The 18,555-nt window shown below is 43.3% G+C and overlaps 1 protein-coding gene across 1 annotated transcript; it reads right to left on the bottom strand.

The window, feature by feature from the left end:
• Positions 1 to 779: 779 nt before the first annotated feature.
• On the bottom strand, positions 780 to 16,612 carry man2a2 (mannosidase, alpha, class 2A, member 2). Its single transcript, XM_068602923.1, has 23 exons — positions 16,518 to 16,612; positions 14,480 to 15,324; positions 13,846 to 14,103; positions 13,576 to 13,720; positions 12,351 to 12,522; positions 11,984 to 12,111; positions 11,455 to 11,628; positions 10,760 to 10,946; positions 9,623 to 9,800; positions 9,090 to 9,292; positions 8,706 to 8,888; positions 8,387 to 8,501; positions 8,206 to 8,276; positions 7,941 to 8,106; positions 7,038 to 7,274; positions 6,685 to 6,807; positions 6,268 to 6,382; positions 6,026 to 6,159; positions 5,657 to 5,798; positions 5,245 to 5,378; positions 4,204 to 4,398; positions 4,007 to 4,120; positions 780 to 3,320 (listed from the first exon to the last, which is right to left on the bottom strand). The coding sequence occupies exons 2-23, from the start codon at positions 14,609 to 14,611 to the stop codon at positions 3,168 to 3,170; spliced, it is 3,459 nt and encodes a 1,152-aa protein (XP_068459024.1). The 5' UTR covers positions 14,612 to 15,324; positions 16,518 to 16,612; the 3' UTR covers positions 780 to 3,167.
• Between the last annotated feature and the right edge of the window lie 1,943 nt (positions 16,613 to 18,555).

Below are 18,555 nucleotides of genomic sequence, written 5' to 3'. Positions count from 1 at the left end.
ATTATTACATTATTACATTACATATCATTACATGTTTCTGTGAGCTGGTTTTCATTGGTTATGTAGCAGTCGTCGTCGGAACAATAAAGCCAACTAAATGGGGAAATGTTAGATGATTAGAAGAACAAGAACCCCATTAGCTGATTTCACATTCAGATCAATTGGAGGTTCTAGTCCAAATCAAACATTATTTGTTTGTTGTGTTGAATCGGATGCTCGTGGATAAGAAAGGTTGAGAAACACCAGCAGAGTAAAATGCAGACGCTGAGTGTCCCCAGAGTGTCACCACAGGCATCGCTCACACACACACACACACGCACGCGCACACGCACACGCACCCCTCAGGGCTACCGCACTCTTTTCTTCCTCCGCGTCGCTGATCCATTTTTAAGAAGCACGAACAAAGAAACATTTCTTTTTATAGTCAGTGGTGTGTACACATGGGTTGAGACATGCTGCGGTAAACTACGTGATATTTAAAGCGTGAGCTTCCACGCAGACACTCTGCTCTGTTTAATATCAGGTGGACTCCTTGACAGCCAACCGGCAACAAGTGATGCACCTGGCAGTCTAAACATGACACTTGTCTGACCGGCAGTGTCTGTGCACGCTGTGCGGCTGCAGCAACTCAATGTTGCCCCCTACTGAGCGAGAGGATCCATTGAGCTCTTTAGAACAAACAAAAAAAACCTGCATCAAAGTACAGCAGATTCACAAGTGAATTAAAAAAGAAGAAATGAAATAACTTCAGATAGAGGACCAGTATTTGTATTGTTTAATCTTTATTCAATCCCCATCTCCTCTGTTCTACTGCAGCTTTAATCCAACATGAATAATCAAACAGCGATGCCTTGCCTTCATACATTACCTCTGCTCAAACAAAAACAGCGCTACAACTGACATCACATACAAAATAAATGACCTTATACAGAGACTCAGAAGGAGAGGAGCTTATGACGACGTTCGACAACAGGAGAAAGTGCAACTTGAGATGCAGTGAAATCTGCTCTTAGAGAAACGTGACCAGCAGCTGGAGGCAGAGAGAGAATCTGCAGAGCTCACAGCGGAGAGAGAAAGCAGAATGCATGGAGCTACGGTAGCCCAGATATCAGGCTGGAGGGGAGCGCAGTGAAGCAGCAGAACTCCCTCGGAAGAATGAAGACGACCGGTTAAAGTGACGGGACACAGAGAGATGTTGGCTCAGTACAAAGTGGCCCACAGGTGGGCTGTGAGATGTCCCGCCTCGGCTTTGGACACGGATGACAACACCCTCCGCGGCCGGTGCGGAGGCCGGTGTGCACCAGAAAAAGGCCGCGTGCCTCGAGGCGGCCTCTGACTAAGAAGCACCGTGGAGCTGAAATTATAGAAACCAACTGCAGCTCTATTGGACATATTTCTACTGCTTTGAGGATCCCTGCGTACGATTTGATGAGATTTATATTTAAAAAGGGGTCAGTTCACCCAAATTATAAAAATATCTTAGAAGTTTTAGTCATTGATCACTTAGTGGTATCGTGGCATACAGATCGTTTTGGTTTGATGTGGTTAGGAGAAATCTCTCTCAGATCTCTTCCACCAATTGAGGTAAATGGATTTTTACTCTTATCGTTCACAACAATTGCAAAAAGAAGAAACTCAATAAATACAACATCTCCTTCCAGAAACACGGCCCTCCTAACTGTTTTCACACCTTAATACACATTAATGCAATACGTGCAACCAGCAAACGCTCTACGATTTCAGCTTCTCAAAAGATGAGTGCTACTTTTTCGATGAAAATGTTTGAAAATCTTTAATATCTCTAGGTTTTGGTTTTGGATTGTTATTGGTACAAAAAAGTCGTTGAAAAGAAACTTGTGCATTTATCGCTTTTTTTCTGCCATTTTGTAGACTCGACTTGATGAAAACAATCATTAGTGGTAGCTCCAAAACCAACCTATCTTCATGGCCAGATTTTGTATTTGGGTGAACTAACCCTTTAATTTGTTTTCATCTCCAATGGGAAGCTCCCTTTGTGCTGCAATGATAATGACTGACGGCTCAACAGACATCCAACAATGCTAAAAATGGTCCCTGATAGTGTGCACTGTCACCTCAACACACCCCCAAAACGAGATAAATCCTCAAATATGCACGTCAACAGACTCTACAGACACACACGGGTGTATCTGCCTTGTGGTTATGAGGTAAAGTCTTTGTATAGTCCTCTACTGCATACAGTATGGTACACAAACCGCCCTCGCAGCAGTGAAGTACAAGCACGGGAATGACAGATATACAGCTTTCTCATCAGCAAAGAAGAAGCTGAGGGAGGGAAAAGGAGAGAAGGAAAGAGAGTCTGCCAACTATATACACGCAAATGCAGCCAACAGAAGGTGAAAGTCATCAGATGTGATTAATGAGTAATGGTGATTGATGTGAGACTCTTGGACTCAGACATACGATAAAGAGCTTCAAGAGCTGCAGCATGGGTCTCCTCGCGAGCTGAGAAGAGACCACACATTCTCTTTGCTGCATTCCAGTTTGTCAAAAAAGAAGAAATTGACTGACAAGTATAAAAAACAAAATCACTGTGACGTGTCTTCTTAATTGCATACATACAAAAACAAACCCCATACACCAAATAAAGCTTTGTAAATTGCACTCTGATGGGGCACAAGTCCCAGCCTCCCACCGTCCCTACCCCTGTCCCATCTTTTGGGATATTTACATTCACAAGTTCAGTCCAAGATGGAGCAAAGATAGAAAAAGAAGAGTTCTTACGAAGCAAAACTAAACGAGATTTCATTTTTTCGATTACACAGACAGACAGACAGACAGACAGACAGACAGACAGACAGACAGACAGACAGACAGACAGACAGACAGACAGACAGACAGACAGACAGACAGACAGACATGATGAGCGATTCAGTCTTTCTTGTTTTAGAGCAGCTGCGAGTTCACCCAGGAGACGTCCACAGTAACAGCTATCGCCTGCCCCCTGCTGTGCAGTCAGTCCTGTTACAGTGGATCCTTCTTCTCCCAGCTGTAGTGTTTATGATTCTGCTTGACAAAACAGAGGGACCCAGACCCCCTTTGTTGCCAGTCTGTGGCCGGCGTGGGCCTTTTTCTTGGTCCAAGGAGTCTGGTGGGTTTTCGTTGCCTCTTTTTAGTCCCGGCGGCGCCTAGCGCAGTTTGAGCTTGAAGGCGGAGATCTCCATGGGGTCCAGGCTGATGGTGGAGTCGTTGGCCAGAGGCGTGCTGGAGTGCATCAGGGTCAGGGACATGGGCTGGAGCAGCTGCAGGTCCAGGTTCCTAAACAGTCCTGATACACTCAGCTGCAGAGAGCAAAGGCAGGAAGGTTGAGGGTGTTCGATAATAAACAAGCTGGCGGAGATGGAATAACAAATATGGTAATAACAAAATGTCATGTTTAGCTTACAGCAGGTAAAGAACACATCCAATGGTGGAATAAGTTTTCAATAGCAATAACACTCTTTGAAAATACTGCATTGGAAGTACAAATCATTCAATGTTTCACTGAAATAAAAGTTACATAGTAATAATATTCGTAATAATAGTAAAATGCACTTAGATAATGGAGAAGTATTCCTTGGAAATAATTGCCCCCGACAGGAAGCATATTATTTGATCATTATTGTTAATGCATTAATATTTAAGCAGCACTTTAGGTTAGAGATAGAGCTTTATATACTTTTTTTACTTAGTTTAATCAGGAATAAAACATCATATTTTGTAAAATAACCTTATGTTTTGTATGTAAAATATAAATCTGAAAACTAAATGATAGCTACAGACGTCAGATAAACGTGGTGGAGTAAAACTGAAATAACTTTCTGAAATGTAGAGTAAAAGTGTATAAAGCGGCGACAATGTCGTCGTCAAAGAGGTGTGTGTGTGTGTGTGTGTGTGTGTGTGTGTGTGTGTGTGTGTGTGTGTGTGTGTGTGTGTGTGTGTGTGTGTGTGTGTGTGTGTGTGTGTGTGTGTGTGTCTCCACCCTTACCTGTCCTTGTGTGGTGGTACAGTTGAAGCCTAGATTTGGAGAATCCAGGTCACAATCCAGCGCCAGACGGTGAAGAATCAAAGCTGCGTAAGGAGACGGCGAGTGGGGGTCCTGCTGCTCACACAGAAGACACGAGTGAGTCAATTTCAAAGTCAATAAAAAGCAAAACCAGCATGTCATTTGTTTTCTCTCGTCACCTGGCTCTGGATGCTGCGCAGGTTCAGCAGATGGAAGTCGCAGGGGAGGTTGGCGGTGAGAGGGGCGAAGGTTTGCAAAGGAGGGATGCCGCGTCTTTTTGGCAGCACGGGCAGCGTCAAGACCTTGTGGTTCAGGAAGGAGTTGGTCATGTGACTGAGTATCGACGGGAAGCTGGTTGTTGCACGGTCCATCATCTGGAGGAAGGCAGAGACCGATGTAAGCTCCAGTAGTAAACGACAGCATGAGTACAACATCAATGAATCACCTCTACAGCCGTTCTTCTTCCATTACTGCGCTACAGGATGAGGAATAGGCTCTAACTACTTTGTCAGAGTACAACGTAGATTCCCAATTCTAGACCAGACAGACACAGTACCAATCAATCTGTATTGGATTTGTTACAACACCATGTGTCGTTTTTATATTGAGCTGTACAGTGTTTGAAACATGATGTTTGCTGTTTTTAGAAAAGAGCAACTTAATCCCAAATACCATCAGCAGTTTAACCAGAGCTGTAAAACTGCAACCAATGGTTTCCCTTCTCTGCCAATGTGTGTCCATTTACTTGATGAATCACATCGCCGTCATAAAGATGGACTGATTCGGCTAAAAGAGAAATTGAAGGAACTTCAGCTACAACAAAAGACTACGACGAGCGCTACCAAGCATTTTCACAGTTGCCAAGGCAACGTTACCTCTTTGGCTCTGTCGCTCAAGATTTTGGAGAAGAGAGAATGAAACAAGGACGAGAGTTTGGCAAAGAAGCCGTCATGCTGAAGGTAATGGAGTAAAACAAACAAAAAGGTAAACAAAGTTAGTGAGTGGGGAGAATAACAAAAAGACAGACGTGGTAGCAGAGTACCGACATGAGGTATGAACACTATGAACAAAGGTGTTAGTGAGCACAGAATGAAGGACAACACGCTCCTTTGTTCCACCGCTTTGCACAACTGTCAGTCATGCAGCACCCCAGATTTAGATTTGGTGAGCAGAAATTTCATGGGCGCTCGGCCAGCCGCCTTCACCGCCACCTCACTGACCTTGTTGCCCGTGGATCTCCTCTCCAGCAGGAGTCGGAAGCGGTTGGTTGTCTTTTTGTTGTCCTTCAGGCCCTGACCCAGCCCACGATTATCATCCTGCATCAGCCGTCGGTCCATAATCACTTCAAGCTGACCTGAAGGAGAAGATGGAGCAAGCGCAACATCTATTACACAGTTGATGAAGACAAACACTTTGAGCTATTTACAAAACAGCTCCATTATTTGCATCACGATGACAAACAAAAGGATTAGCTCAGTGTATTAACGTGAAAGTATGAACCGTTTGCGCTCAGAAAAGTGCTTCAATACTATTCCGTACAGTTCAGAGAGGGTAATCAAGCATCTCTGTGACAACTTTCAAGAAAGAAAAGAAAAATGAGAACTTTAAATGTAAATGTAATCAAATACAGACCACTCTCCAGGCTGGTGACACCCAGGGACTGAGCCGTGTGCAGTGTGAGGCGGTGATTACTGTCCTGGATGTATGCCTGGCTGGGCATGGGATAAAAGTTGGCCTGCAGGGGAAGCTTTAGGTGGTGGCGGCGAGGCTGCATCTAAAAGAAGAGATCAAACACAGAATGACACGATAAGTCAAACCTACTGAGCAAGGAAAGATGTGAAATGTTCCGGTCAGGGATAGTTAACTTGAGAGAAATGCCACGACATTGAGTTTCAAGATGGTCATCAACTAACCGCCGTCCGGGTAATCAGAGATACATATTGCTATATTATGACAGTATGCAAAGCCATGAAAGTTATTCTTCTCGAGGGCGGGACTGACCTGGAAGCCATTGAGATCTGTGTAAAAGACGTCTCCACTCTGGACGTCAGTGACCAGTCGCATTGCCAGCTCCTTATTGGTCTGATCCCTGATGTCCACCGTGGTGATGAGGTCTATGGACAACCCGTCCACCCCTGAAAAATACAAAAGCACAGATCAGGCTTCAGAAAGAAGTGAACATGTCATCTACAAATACATGATCTCATTTGAAATGAATCCACGATGCAGTTTGGTTTGATTACCTGGCACATTATGTATGCGAATGGTCTGCTGGAAATGCTGGTAGTGTGACACCACCTCCGAGAAGAGAGGCCCTTCCACGACGCGCACCACAGGCGGCTCTTTCTGGTTGTAGGGCTGAAGGCAGGGAGAGAGAAAAAAAAAGAAAATGTCAGGAGCCGAGTGTGTGCAAAAAATGGATAAAGGCGGAAGAACGACACAGAGAGAAGTTAAAGGAGCCACCAACAGAATGGATGACGACATACAGTATGGCAGCGAAGCCCGAGGCTCTGTTGTCTTTAAAAATCGAGAAAAGATGAATCAGCACCCAGTCTGCCTGTCTCTCCACCCCGAGCACCCCAGCATGAGACAAAGACACAATACACAAGGGAGACTCTTTCAAAGCCTTCTGAGAGGCAAGTAAGCATCTAAAAGAATACCTTTGCTTTCCCATCAGGCAGGAAGAGGTAAGCGCCACTTTTGTCTTTTGAGGGACGGGTGCCGTACACGATGAACTGCATCTGAACCTTTACTTCCTGAGGATCATCCTTTCGCTTGATACTCTGAAATGGAAAAGCCATAAAGACGAAGAGTGCATGGCATTCAAAAAAAAATATGTAAAAAGAGCTGAAAGGTTTGAGCAGGAACAAGACATTCCATGTTCACTTTGATCAAACAGCCTGGGTGTATTGGGAAATTAATCCCAATTTTTTATCTCCAAAAAGATCAAAGATGAGCAATTCCTTAATTCAGACATAAAGTCAATTGGTCTAAGAGGTGGCAAAACACAAACCTCGAGAAGGCCCGTGGCTCCAGAGAAGCCCAGAGTGAGAGACTGGCTGCTGATGTAGAAAGTCTGAGGGTCGGCCTGCTGAGAGCGGACAGGAAGTGGGTCCGCGGCTCGAGCGGTGACGCCCCGCCCAGACAGCCTAAGCAGGGTGTCGGAGCGGAGCGTCATGGGCGAGTCAGGGGAGTCGTAAAGATGGAACACGGCCAGGCCCAGCGGAGGAAGACGGACCATGAATGTTGCCTGGATGGAAGGTGGAAGAACAGTTGGATGCAAATTAATAAAACATCGATACACAAAGATCTTAAAAGAAACAACAGAAAAAAGGTTGTGTTTTATAGTACCAGCTTTTTTTTTTGTTAATATGAACAGAAAGTGTTGACCACAAGCCATTTATTAAAAGTTAAAAGCATTTTGACATTAGGAACAGTGTGCTGTCATTAAAATGTGATTAGATGTGGTGTTAATGAGACTATCAGTATCTCTTTGCAACATTTACATTTTATTGCTTTCCGTGGGTGGAGAGAATTTTTTTGGGGAACAGTAAATTAATCTACAGAGACGTGGTGAAGCAAATCAGATGTTTTTTTGTTTTTTCAACTGCTGCAGAGATAATATGCAATGTGTGTTAAAAACACATCTGTTTATAGAAATAGATTGAAGTTACCGGTAGATATCAAAGGACAGAAATAAAAACTAGTCTGAGGCTTTTATATTAATAATTATGGTGTCTACATTACCCAAAATGCAACTCGGCTGCCAACAGTGTCTTTGTCTATTTTCTTCTACGTGACTATCACAGATCCAGTGTAGACAATGATGGAGAACTGTGTCGACACTGCTGCTGTGCTTGTGATATTAATATCCCTACAAGGAACCCAGCAGTGTCGAATGAATCTATTCGCTTACCTCAAATACCTCCGCACTCATTTGAGTAGCAGAGCTCCACTGAGCACTCAGCTGCACAGGGAGGGTCTGTCCATCCTCAGTGAGAACCCGCACCCTGACCGTGTTGACCAGCACCGTCACCACACACAGACGCTCCTGCTCGATGGGGTTGAACAGAACCATGTACCTGGTGGGGAGAAGAAAAATAAGCAATCAGGAGCATGGGATGAGCGAGGAGTGGCTGAGGTAGGAGGCAGAGGAGGTAAACGATGTCAGGGGACAATACCTCGGTCCTGCTGGATCCAGCTCGATTAAAGTACTCTGAGGCAGAGAGTCTTGGGTTGCACGCCTGTCATCCTACAAAATGAAGTATAGAACACAGGAAACACACTGAGAAACTGCATGTTTTAGGTATTAAAACAGTGTGTTATACAGTGGCGGAAGCATCCCTCCGTGTCTCCTCTTACTGTCTCCAGGAAGGGCTCCGTCTGGTAAAACCGATAAAACTCCTTGTTTTTCATCACGAGGAAATGAGCAGCATTGATGATTACCCTCTTCAGACCAATGAGTGAGCGCAGTAATCTAGGGAGGAGAAGGAGGAATCAATGGCTGACAGAAGCAAAATAACAAGGTGTGACTGCTGCAAAGTATTGAACGGGCAGCTAGGAAGTAGCCCCAGAGATGAGAGGAGATGCTGTTTTTCTATTTCATACAAATTGCTTTTTGTGAAGAACTTCATCTATCCAATCTAAACTGTGATTTATTTCTCAACGCTCAGGTTCTTACCTGGTGCCGTAATCAGTGACAACATTCTCCTTTGCAGTGCCAGTGATTGCATCGTGATGCTGGAAGAGACCGACGGACTGCCGTGCATCAACTAGCAGTGCATAGTCTGAGACCGGGTAGCGCCCTTCCATGCCCACATGCCGAGCGTTCGCAACCGCCAAGCTGTAGAGAATCTCCGCCCCCCTGAAGGACATTGACAAGCAGTAAGCATCGGGGAGACCTTCAGTAGCTTGTTTTGATCAATTCAAAGGTGTACATTTTCAGACTTACTGCTGATTCTTTCAAAATGTTCCTTTGAGCTTTTTTATTTCATTTCAACTGCACAGATGGTTCAGACCGTGCTACTTGATTTAATCACTCAAATTGTGATTAAATCTGCCTCACCTGAGATGTGACTCTATCACACGGTCCAGGCTCTTGTAAAAGGGCCGAGAGGTGAAATAGCCAGTCCAGTAATGGTCTTCCCGGTCTGCATAGGCAAAGAAATCTCCACTAAGCACGGGGAAGTCTGCAGGTCTGGAACCCTGGGCCACTCCATGTGCTTTGTAGACAGCGCTGAAGTAATCTGTGAGAGTCCCAAACTGAGCCTGCAGGAGCAGCCACATGACACATTGTTCAAAATACTTTCATCAAAACAACAGCTGCCTTGGGTACAAAACAAGAAAAAAAGTTTCTCATCAAAATGCATGCGCCTCTCATCTTACATGGCAACTTCTGAACCGAACATCGAGTTGTGACAGACTCTTTGTTCTGTCAGCAAGTTAAAAAAACACTGCATGATTCATTATCACAAGAAAGGTCGTACAGAAAGATACTTCGATCTACGACATGCTCAGGAACAAAAACAATGAAAAAGATGAGAGAAAAAAACTGTTTCGGCAACACGGTTTGTGATAGTACACAAATAATGTTCTCACTTGTACGTGCATCTCTGGGTGAGAATTCATGTAGTCAAATAGCTTCTGGTAGTTTATAAACTGCTGATCCCACTCCAGCGCCTTGTCGTAGCGGAAGTCATCTCCCAGAGGGACCAGAAGCACCTTGCTGCGGTAGAGTTTGGACTTCTTACGGTACTGATCAAGGAGCAGGTTTGCCCTGAATGAAAGAGGGGGAGAGAAAAGAAAAGGAAAAACTGAAGGGACGCAATTTTTGGCATCGAACCTGCCCTACTTTTTTATACGCAGATTATATAAGTGACCTTGGAAAGAGGAGGATCAAATTAGCCCCGAGGGTACTTTTCATTAACCACTGAAATATGTCCTGTGGAATGTTTTTCGGTCCTCTAAAAGCTGCAAGACTATCTGCAGTCCATGTCGGTCTCCCTCAGTGCATCCATCCTCTATGGCTGTTGTCATTGGCGCAAGTTCCAGTTTAGTTTGTTTGCAAGGGGCGAATGCAAATAACATCCAGAGTTTTGCAACAGCAGTGACCAAATCTGCTGTATAAAACTACACACATAAGTAAGAAATGTTTAGTATGTAGATATCATAGCCTGACTAATGCTTTGGAGGCCAATTCACACACACACACACACACACACACACACACACACACACACGACGTTCCCTAAAGACTAGTTACTGATACAAACAGAGCAGTGTTTCAGTTGAAAAAATGACTTTGTCAGTGCTCTCTGGTGGAACAATATAATGGAAACATAAAAACATATGTTTTGCATTTTCTGTATTGATATTTCTTATTGTCTGATAAAAAGGGCCAACATCATATACATCACAGCTGCATCCAACTGTAATTGATCTAAACCCCAACGACTCCAAACGTCTTATGTCATTACTTTATTATATTGTATAATATATATGATTTATAACACAAAGGAAACAAGCAGGTTTTTACCTTCAGGGTGCTAGGCCTACAGAATATGCAGCACTTTTGCTTAATAATAACTGATATTTAAAACACTTTCAGATCCATTTTTTTCAGCTAATATATCAGCTCAGCTGATATGTCAGTGTAGCTCTAACAGGCTAAAATGTGTTTCCCTTCCACCCTGTAACTTGCCCAGAGTCAGAGACTTAACATCCCGCATGTCTCACCTCTCTGCTACATTGGCATCCCCCACAGGTTTTGGTGGCACTTTCCAGGGACAGTTTATCCGACCACCTGGTAACCTCTTGAAATCAAACTGGCAGCAGACCTTCGGGTCGGGCCCGCAGGTGTGAGGCACGTCGTAGCTGTAGAACGGCATCATGTGGCAAAAGATATCTGTGTCTGATCCCGTGTCTGTCAAAGCAGTGAAGTCAAAGTCAAAACATTGGCTTGAGAGACATCCATTGTTGACTGCAGCCTCAAAGGGAACGAATCAAACACACTGATTGAGGTACGTTCTGCTGAGTAAGGGTCAGTATTTCTGCCCGCGCTCAAAAACTTGCTGGCAATTTAGTTTCACAACCAAACCTACAGTGTTCTCCGGGGACGGTCAAAAGTCATTCTGGACAGAGCGACAGAAAGCAAATGACAGCCGCAAAAAAAATTGAGCAAATTAAACAAAAAAAAAAACACAAATTAAATTTTCCATTAAGAACAAATGGACAGTAAATCCTCAGCAGAGGTCAAATTTATTGCGAAATAATAGTGACGATAGCGCTTCTGAGGCTTTTGCCCACTGGTTGTTCTTCCAAAACGTCCCTCGCTTTACAAGGCCATTACAAGTGGCATGACTCATTCTGCAATGAGCTTAGCAAAGATAAGCACATGAATCAGATGACTTCGCTGGCTCTGGGCCACTCACCCCAGGACTGCCTCCACATAAACTCCAGGCTGCGCGTGGAGGCAAAGTGTTTTTTGATGGAGTAGTGGACCCTCTGGATGAGCATGCTGGTCAGGTTGGCCCTCTTCAGCAGATAGGACATGGTCGCACTGTGACCAAAAGGGTCTACCGCCCACCCGCTGCGCGGAGTAACACCTATGACGGTAAGCAGGAAGCGAGTAGCTCAGGTTTATGCTCAGAGAAAGTAAGAATACATCCTTTAGAAAGTTATTTTCCTCAGCAGGCAGCACTTAAAGTAGCACTTAAAGTAGCACAGAGTATTGTATCACCACTGACTGAGAGGCTACACCTGCTGCATGTGCAATTACAAACTCAAATGACACCATAATTGAGAAAACTGGCATTATTTTATATTTGAAAGTGGTGAAAGGAATTGGGGTGATGAAAAAGGTCCAACATTCCACTGAGAGAAGAAGAAGACACATTTAACCATCATTTATCTTAATATGATCTAAAAGGCTCAAGCAAGGAATCATTTCAGATTGTGTACCGAGATTTCTCTCCAGCCACTGATGCCCTTCAATGAGCTGGTCTATCATGGCAAAGTAGTGAACGTTGGCTTCATCCGTCATAACCCAGCCCCCTGTGACAATCTCTAGCTGCCCTCCAAGGATCAGTCTGTTGAACAGAGAGGATTAAAAAAGCAAGGTGAGGATAATCCAACCCTTAAGGTGAAAGGTCACATAAACCAGATAACAGGCTATTTTCAGAGCAACCACATTCTGCAAGCAGGTACTATCAGTTGTGAAAAATACTGCACGAGAAGCTAGTAGGGATCAAGAAATCTCAAGCAATAGTGAGAACTTAGGTGGGCAATTTAAAAGCAAAACTGTGTGCTTCTTTAAGATGTGACTCACTTGCGCATTGCCTCCTGCTTGTGTATGTCTGCAGTCTCCCACCACTTGGAGAAGAATGAAATCTCAGACCAGATGAACTTCCTGCGAGGATCCTCTGCCAGCTTCACCACCATGTTGTTTAAAATATGTTGCGTCTGGTCTGTGAAGTACTTGTCAAAAGTCTTGATCCAACCTAACAAGACAAGAAGATAAATATGTGCAATTTCAACAACCGTGGGCAAACAGACAGCCCTTTATGTAGCTGGCAGATACAAAGGCAAGAAGAAAGGGGGAAGGTAAGAGACTCAACGCTGTGGAAAAAGTACTGCAACGGATCAAAAATAAAACTCATATTTAATTCAAGTTGAGCCGTTTCCCTCAGAAAGCTTTTTAGCAGAGTAGTTTCAAAGGGAGTGAATTAAAAGCAGTTTCTATGCCCTTTTGGCAATTAACAGTGTAGACTAGCACAGTGTGTAAATATCCTGTCAAATATTCCTCTTATGCATTATAATCTAATATATTTTAAAGAGATGTAAGTTGTACATCATTCTGCATCTATGCTGATTGTAAAAGTCTGAAATGGCATATAGTGCTTGTAGTCAGCTGTGAGGGATAAGACTATTTACTGGAGACTTTATAACATTGTTCATGGTTTGAGCTGCTTACCTGCAGTGGATTAAAACCCTTAAAACCCCTCATTTGCATTTAGTGAAATGAGCGTATTACCAGTTAACCTGCTTTCACAGGTGGTCAGTGTGAGCTGACAACATGCGTTCTGGTTGCAACACACTAGCGCCCATTAACATGGAGCACCGAACACTGCATACAAAGACATGAAACAAAACTTTGTAGCAGAGTTTAATCAAATGCAGCTCCGAATGACACCGATTCCCATTATTGATGAACATAATTTGCAGGTCTCTGCTGCCATATCAACAACTGTCAAGTTAGTAAGCATGTGACCCGCTGGCTGAGTTTTCCACTGCCAATTTCTTTCTAACTCCATCGTTTGTGGCTAAGCTATCAGTTGTGTGACCATTATGCTAATAATAATAATAATAATAATAATCCCACTCAGTTAAAGCTGCACAATAGCTGGCTTGTCTTTAGACGATGCAATTTTAACTTCCTGCAAAAAAAGTGCTTTTTTGCTGCATCTTAAGACACTGACAGACCTTTAGACTAGTCGGGACATTTAGAGCTTTTAATAAACTTTTGCTGAGTGTGTCATGTCCTCTCAACTCACCTGGATCATTGTGCGAGTGGGGGACAACAAACACTTGCAGCGGTTCACTGTCCCATTCATCCGGTTCATAAGTAATCTCAAAGCCCTGTTTCCATACACCACCATCAGGGTTGTCAAACTTAAGGATGGAGTACACGTCCAGCATCTACAATGAAACACAAAGTCATCATAAACCACAACAATAAGTATAGAATGACATCTATACATATAGCAATGATACTGCTTAGCGTTTAACCTAGAGGGAGAAAACAGTTTATACAACAAACTCACCTGAACATCTGCTTGACCATGGCTGCCTAAAGCCAGTTGGCAATCCTGGGGCTTGACAGCGAGGAAAGTGGGACGGCCGTCGAATGGTAGGACCCAGGAACCATTGGCACTTCTAAATGGCAGGTGGCCGCTGGGAGACACAGCTCCTGTGTCTGTGAGCTCCATCACAGAGTCTTTTATGTGGCTGATGATTTGGTGGTTTTCCTCCAGGAGCTGCTCCAGCTGCTCTATTCGGTTTTGCAGAACTGAGATTTGGCTCTAAACCCACAAACAAATCATAAATAACTGCTATATTACATCATAAAACATCTCTTAACCATACCTACATGCTGCAATGAAAGCTTTGAGATTCAACCATCCTAACAAATTGTACTATTAAGAGATCACAGCAGACCTAAAGATACCTACACAAGGAAAGGGAAATGATTGGATATGGTCTATTTAACTTTTAATATAAAACAAGTAAATATCATATAAAGCTTTTAATTTTAATTAAAATATTTATAATAATGTATATATGTTAAATTATGATTGTTCTCACATATGGTGACAAAAAAAAAAAAAGTGCAGCAACAATAACTAGAGAAAGGTTTTTCCACGTAATATGCATCACCATCACGGCAGTTATTCTTACCCGTGGAAAGTTACCGCCATTCTGTCTTCTTGCAGGGTCGTGTTGGACTCGATCCAACATCAGATACAGTGAGAATACAGCCACGCAGAATATGGCCCCTCCACACACTGTCACCTGTTTTCTCAACTTCATCCTCCTCTGGAGCTGACTTCTTTCCAGAGATTAAATGTAAAAAAAAATATCTTGACTGTGTTTTTTTCTAGGACAGTGGGGGGAAAAAAGTCCTGGAATGCAATCCTTCAAAGTGCAGGAAAAAAATATGGCAGGTAACCAGCTACGCCAGTGTTCATGATTCAGTTTCACTCCTATGATGGCTCAAGCCTCGAATCACCATACTGGAGACCACAACGAAGGGGGCTACAGCAGTGGACAAGAGTACTAAATCAGCAATAGTTGGCAAGCAGTCAGTCAGCTTTGGCCAAACCACAGCCACTGGTGGGCTCCTTCAAAGTAGCCCTTGTGCTTAAACATCCAAACCAATGAGACTGCAGGAGAAGAAGAAGAAAAAACTCCACAGAAAAGGGACTCAAACAGAGAGTCTAGTGTCCCTGTAGCATGATGTGCGTCACTGTGGGCCTGCTTTCTGGGTCCGCTCCCCACTCCCACAGCACAGTCTAATCCTCCAGTACAGCCAGAGTCCCCTTTCGATCAGTTGGCAGAAGCTTTTTTTTAAATTGTTTTAATCAAAGCTCAACTGCTCGAGGCAGCTCCAGAAATTTAAATGTAACAAATGTCATTATTTTCTCAGTAGCATAGTGAAGGCATATCTACTGGGGCAGCATGGGCAGTACGTCTGTCCTCGATCACAGGTGCCACTTGAAATCACATCAGAGGGTCTTCTTCTGCTGTTTAGAAAAGAATTCGGATTAATTGATCATGCAAAAAGAAAATAGTTATTCATCCTCCAGAGAGGAACTGTCACAAAAAGGCAAAAGTGACAGAAAACTGTAGGAGAGTGAAAGACACTTTCTTTTGTATCTGACAAGTGAAGACATCAGGGGGTGAGGGACAAGACGCTCACAGTGGCCTGCATTTCCTCACAGCACTAATAGTTATTCTGTATCCCTGTTGTGTGCAAATCCAACACGATCATAATCCGCTCCCTCTTCCGACTTGGTATCTAAGCAGTACCACAGGGCTCGTGGATAATAACCTGGCACTTAAATTTGCTCAGGCTGACTGAACAATGGCCTTAATAGGACGAATATTTCTGAGATCATCTGTGCCACATGATGAATACGTCCTTTGTTAATTGAGGCGCTTGACAGATATAACAAACTATATATGACATGTAAGTGACAATAAGTGAATGCACCACAGATGCCAAGCTGCTCACATGATGGACATTAGCATGAAGGGACACATTCCTCAATATTCACAATCCCTCCCAGTGTACACTACAAAAACTCCTTTTCACAGTCGTATTGACTAAACGAGCGCCTCTGTTAAAGTTTAACTTGGATGACTTTTAGAAGGCTATCACTGGGCAGCTTGCCAGAAACATTGCGTTTCTCCAAACTTACGAGCACCTAAATGCCTGCATTTGGACGTTGTCCGGTATGAATTCGGATACAAGGATGCCAGTTCGTGCATTTTGGCTCGTTAACCTATTAGCCGCATTAACGTACCCTGCCAAACTTTAATAATCCCTGTAACAGTGACCAGATGTCATGAATATGCAGCTAAACAACAAGCTAACGTTAGCCACGAGATGTTCTGTTATTCAGGTACAACATCAGCTCGACTAGCTTCGAGAGCCCCGGGACTACCTTGGTGTTGGGGCTGATACCTCTGGGTGTCGTGTCAGGACAGTTGTCCTTCGGCATCCGTGAGAAGCAGCCTGAGCGGCATATTGATATGCGCCGTTACGGACGACAGCGAGAAACGCGACTGGCTTGATAACATTAGGACAATACGTGGCTGATATTTCCTGGATCCCCACTTTCCGTCCTATATCTCGACTAACACTTACGTTACGTACGACCTTGGGAGCCCGTCTGTTCGTGGACAAAATAAAAGAGATCTGAACGTTACCCACCAAAGGAGAGTAATCCGGAAGAGTGACGACTCCAGCGGTGCGCGAGCTCGCAGCTCCAGGCTGACAGATTACCAACTGAACCAGTTAGCCTAGCTACCAGCTAGCACCACTGAGCTGCTGCTAAGGCTTCTGGGAAGTGAGGATCTGCTTATCGGTCGGTGATTGGCCAACAGCTTCAACGGATTGTAGAATACATGCATCATTGTAAATATAACATCTTAACGCACAGGGTGACGTGTTGAACCACGAAATAGACAAAATCATAATTACAAAAAGATAGTTAACATAAAAATGGCTCAGCACACAGTAAACAAGCAGATACAAGCAGTCAGCCTGTGAGTCACATATCCCGCCCTATCTGCGATAACAGGCTGGATCACATAGCTTGATACCAAAGTACAAAATACAAAAGTCTAAAAGTATAGGTAACGTAGGGTACAATAAATACATGTCCTGGTAGGGCCAGTGTGCACTGCTCTGCTTTTTCTTGTTGCAGGCTAAAAACAAGACACAAAATGTATTTTATTTTGAAGTCATTTCTAAGTTTTGTACCCAAAAAACTATAAATAATAAATATTGCCGATACCATTACTGCTTTTATTATCATTATTATTCTACGACATCCACTGCTACTATTGATATTGGTAGTTGTAACTTTCTCATCATGCCTACTCTCATTATATGAATACTGTCGGTCATATGTATTGAATGTGTTGTAACTCTGTTATATTGATCATTCTGTACACATGACTCCTGAGATAGAGGGATCCTCCTCTGTTGCGCTCCCGCTGGGTTCTTCCTTTTCCCCCCCCCCCCCCCCCCGTTAAAGGTCTTTTTTGGGGGGAGTGAGGGTCCCAGGACACAGTATGTCTATGTGTACACATTGTAAAGCCCTCTGAGGCCAAATTGTGATTTGTGATTTTGGGGTATACAAAATAAATTGTATTGAATCAAATTGAACTATACAATCTGCCAACAAGTCTGAATTTCTCAAAAACTAACTAATTTCCTTGCTTGGAATAAAGAACTTTATCGTTCATGTTTTCATGTTTCATGAAGTGTGAAGGGACAGAAATCCAAATAATAAGTCAATTATTACCTGTTGTGCATTCAGTGCATTGGCAGATTTTGAGTAAAACATATGCTGCATTTAGGGAAATTGTGGATAAGAATGTGTGACCTCATTTGACTGTGTACTGAAGATGTCCAGTAATCAAAGAAGAGTAGGATAATAGCTAGTTTGAACATTGATGGGCTTTCTTTTTTATACAGAACTTTAAAACATGGGAGTAGAGGAGGCTTAAAAAAAAATGTTATGTCAGCATGCAGCTTTTATAATGTTGTTGGAGAGGGACTACTGATCTCTGGTGTTGTGACCTGCCTGTCTGAGGCACTTATAGAAAGAGGATCTTAAGCAATGCTGTCTATTCTGTCACAATATCAACAAAGTTAAAGACCAGCCTGACAGCTGCAGAGAAGTGAACGTGCAGGTAAATGAAACCTGAGAAGCCCATGTGCAATATGTACTGATGTTCTGCATGGATTCTTTTGGTGGATTATTCAGGAACTCTTTACATGTTTTGGAAACAGGAGCTGGGTTAAATAATTAATTTGTAGATTGTGGGCAACATGACAGGAACAGATGGTATTGTTCAAGTTTTCTCTCGTCATAACAGACTCATAACTTTTCATCTGCTCAACAAACTTATTCTCAATTCAGTGTGTGATTGAGATGGATGAGAGATATTTCCAGACTTAAAAAATGGGTTTGGTACACTAGTATTGACACAATCATGTTCTGAGAGCATAATCTCTCACACAACAAAGTAATGATAAGGAACAAATGTTTACCCAGCTGGTTTTGATTTTGATTTGAGACTGGGACATGTCTCTTTGGGTCCATGGTGTTGTCGCTGAGCCTTGTGGATATCCTGTGGATCTGGTATGTATGAGGTCTCACAACAAGCCCAACCCTGAGGAAATCCAACCCAACTGGGTGTATATTCTTTTACAGTCACAAAGCTGCCTTGGTCATATG

This window comes from Clinocottus analis, unplaced genomic scaffold (genome assembly GCF_023055335.1).
Source record: "Clinocottus analis isolate CAN_PGR_092001 unplaced genomic scaffold, fCliAna1.0.p SCAF_6, whole genome shotgun sequence".
Taxonomy (NCBI): Eukaryota; Metazoa; Chordata; class Actinopteri; order Perciformes; family Cottidae; genus Clinocottus; species Clinocottus analis.
Note: the sequence above shows the minus strand (reverse complement) of the source record. Positions and strands in the feature narration are given on the sequence as shown.